Here is a 3,758-nt window from a genome sequence, read left to right as displayed (position 1 = left end):
TCACACTAATTTTTAAATAAAGTTAAATGTATTCTTCTGAGCATACAATTTGCTATTGTTAATAATTAATAATAATATATATAATATATAAACTGGTCGCCACCGGGTCAGGGTCTTATTTTGAACAGAGTATAGTATATTATTGTCACAGAATAATTATTCTATAATATTATAATATAGTATGTTATTTTTATCGACGTTCGATGACCGCGACGTCATCATTTCAGGGAATAATTTAATGTTAATATACGTTATCTTAAGTTTAATTTCAGTATATTATTCATTTGTACTTTTACATAAGCCATTCCGACCAAAACTAAATTTAGTTTATAGCTGGATATCAGCTATTATTTTTTAAATAATACAAATGTAATAATTAAATTTAAAATGATTATTTTTTTGCTCATCAGTGTTTCAAAACGGTTTTTGGTTTTTGCATTAGCCTAAGTATCAGCATATTATCCTAAATATGGCCCTGCCAACCACCAAGGAAATGCCGCCTCTTAAATAATGCCGCCCTAGGCATAGGCCTGTGTGGCCTGTGCCTTCCACTGGACTTGCGCACAACATTACAAATTTTACATTCAGAATAATCCATTTTAATCTGTAATTTTTAACATGTGAATTAACTAATCATCAAATTTTAAGTTAAATACATTATCCAGAGCTCCACATAAGATTTTTTGACGTTTTCAAACATTAAAACAACTATGGATCTTTTATCTGTAAGCTTTTCCTATGTGAATTTATTTGTGAAAGATATTTTCCTTTAACTTATTTTCCTAGTCCTTTTTCTAAGATAACTAAGACATAATTGTTTGAAAATAATATGATAAGATTTTTTTTTTTAAAATTATTTATTGTTAATAGTATTTCTGTTTTTAGATTTATTGGTGAAATTTTCAAACAGTCATTATTATCTCCATTCGTTGTTCACTATTGTATAAAAACGTTGCAATCAAAAACTAAAGAAAGGTCTCTTGAATACCTCTGCAATCTTTTAAAAGTAGCTGGCAAAGAGTTAAATGAAAAAGTATTTTTTATTTTTATTTGCTATTCAAGTATTTTAAATAATTAAATAAACTGTATTAATAACTAACTTTTTTTCAACAATTACAGATAAGTTTGGAAGATATATTTGATCATTTAATATATTTGGTATCTGATGAAATGAGATCTAAAATATCACCTAGGATACGATTCATGGTTAAGGATGTAATTGAAGTAGTAATGCCTTCAAGAGTATTTTAAATCAAAATACTGATACACAATATTAGATTATAGTTTACAACATAAACTTTTAAAAAAAGTAAAAATTATATGAATTAAAAAATTGTATTTTAGATTGATTTCAAAACTATTAATATATTAATTTATGTTTATAGTTCTATGAATCATATTTAGTCTTGGCACTTACAACTCTTGCTAAGTTCACCTTTTTGAAGTTGACCATTGTGCTATATTTTGATGTTTGATTGTTAGTAACCGCGTTCATAAAGATAACTCCAAATGGCCATTTCAACTTGAACATTTTTGATTACTGTAATAACTATTCAAAATAATCTGTGATATTTATTAATACAAAACTATGATGAAGATAAATATGAAACCATTTTGTTGATAATGTCTGTTGCTAATATTATGTCTTAAAATTATTTGTAATTTATATTTTTATATTATATTTAATTACTTACAATTAGTAAAAAATATGCGGTTTATTGGAATAGAATTTATTTTGAAAATACATACAAAATAAACTAGAACCAATTTTTAAAATTGTAATGATACCCACTCATCAAGGCTGGGCATTAACGAGTTAAAAGTTAAAATTAAGTTAAAACGTTAAGTTAATTTTAATTAAATTAGTTAACTCGTTACTTTTTTTTAGATTAACGTGTTAACTTCAAGTTAATTTTATTTCAAAAATATCTTAATTAAGTTAATTTTCGTCCAAAGAATAATGCAAATTTTTGAATGCGTTTTTACTTCGATGTTTCATTTTAAATTTCTAATAAACCATATTATGTGTCTGGAATTTTTATTTTTGCACATTAGCAAATTTTAACTTTACACTAAGTTAAATTACTTTTTTTTCAAAGTTAACTTTTAATTTAACGAGTTAACGAAAAAAAATATGAGTAACTTTTAACTTAACTTAACGAGTTAATAAAAATTGTTGACTTGCCCAGCCTTGCCTCTCATTACAATTAATGGCTAACTAGAGTGATCATCACAACCTTATGATAACATAATATAACATTATGTCATTAATTACATAAACTATTCTATTCTCTCTGCTATGGCGACACCCATTCGTTTGATTTCAACAACAGTATTCTTCTTTGTATGTCCCCAACTGTGGTCATACGCAGTGTTGGGTATATTACTTTTAAAAAGTAATACAATTACTGTTACTCGTTACTTAAAATATTTTTATTTAAATTAAATTTGTGTTACCCGACATTATTTTTCTCACGTTACTAAACTTTCTACATTCAAAAAACAAGGCATTACCAACAATGTTACTTTTTTAAAAAATGAATTACAAAATAAGTCCGTAAGACCATAACGACTAAGTATTAGGTGCATGGTTAATGACTTCATGCTATACATGAACAAAAAGTAAAAGTATTAATTCTTGGTAATTTAATATTATTGTTGGTTATTATTTATTATAAAAACTTTCGGAATCGTAAATGAATTATATCGATTTTTAATTTTTCTCAAATATCCTAACCCCTAGTTTTTGTCATACATTCTACATTCATAACTTTACTTGTTTTAATAAAGTGGAAAATAACACGTTACTCCATAGAAATTACTTTTAAAAAGTAATTTTTTTACAATTGTGTTCATTTAAATAAAATATAATGAAATTACTACAGTGTTACTGTAAAAGTAATTTCCTAACAGTAATTTGTAATATTTGTTACTTTACTATCCAACACTAGCTGTTCATATATAGTTGACTATGTATTTAGTATAATGTTTTATATTTTTAAATAATATATAATATATTCTTTTGAGTATTTCTAATAGGCACTTAAATTGTGTTTTTGTTTAATAAAAAATTATAAATTAATTGACATCAAACCTATTTCTTCTTCCTCCCTTGAGGTTGGGTTAGGTTGACATTAGTTGCATCAGAGTAAGTTAATTTATCAAAAAATTAAATACTAATGTAGTACTTATGTAATATGCATATATATTAATATGATAAGGTAGTAAATTAGTCTATGCACGTAATATATACAAATAACAGAACCTCTGGATTAGAGGTGGCTACTGGCTAAACTTGTTTTGATTAAGTTCTACTGATAATATATTTTTCCTTAGAGGATCGACTCCCGTAAGAAAACATTTTTTTATTTTTAAGTCTATATAATTACACTTACTATTCATAATAAACATATACTTATATAAATAATAACATTAAAATATATTAGTATTGCAAATGTATAACATTCTATTTAGTTTTAAGATACTAGTTAATGTAAAAATATATAATTACTAATGAGGTATGGAATATTTCCAACTTTTGTGTTGTAAATTGAACTCTTATCCCCAATAATGCATTATCTTAAAGGGGCTTATGGTAACCATTACTTATTACATAATTATGTAGACATAATGTGGTTACAAATAAACATAAAATGTAAAGTTTATATAAAAATGAGTGTTTTACATTAATTTCCCCGTGTTTGGCTGGGTATGGGTTAGTTTTGGGCCTTCATAATATAGCAGCTAATAAGTAATAG

The 3,758-nt window shown here is 25.1% G+C and overlaps 1 protein-coding gene across 1 annotated transcript in view; it reads left to right on the top strand.

Annotated features, from left to right (window-relative positions):
• LOC100569730 (eukaryotic translation initiation factor 4 gamma 3) overlaps window positions 1-1,662 on the top strand; it is a 4,950-nt gene extending 3,288 nt beyond the window's left edge. Inside the window, exons 7-9 of the mRNA XM_008189054.3 lie at window positions 886-1,033; window positions 1,120-1,309; window positions 1,386-1,662. Of these exons, the coding sequence (XP_008187276.1) occupies window positions 886-1,033; window positions 1,120-1,251 (280 nt within the window). The 3' untranslated portion in view covers window positions 1,252-1,309; window positions 1,386-1,662. The remainder of the gene's footprint in view (window positions 1-885; window positions 1,034-1,119; window positions 1,310-1,385) is intronic.
• Window positions 1,663-3,758: the final 2,096 nt, after the last annotated feature.

The sequence above is a fragment of the Acyrthosiphon pisum genome, chromosome A2 (assembly GCF_005508785.2).
Source record: "Acyrthosiphon pisum isolate AL4f chromosome A2, pea_aphid_22Mar2018_4r6ur, whole genome shotgun sequence".
Classification (NCBI taxonomy): domain Eukaryota; kingdom Metazoa; phylum Arthropoda; class Insecta; order Hemiptera; family Aphididae; genus Acyrthosiphon; species Acyrthosiphon pisum.
The sequence above is the reverse complement of the archived record's forward strand: the minus strand, read 5'-3'. Positions and strand labels throughout refer to the sequence as shown.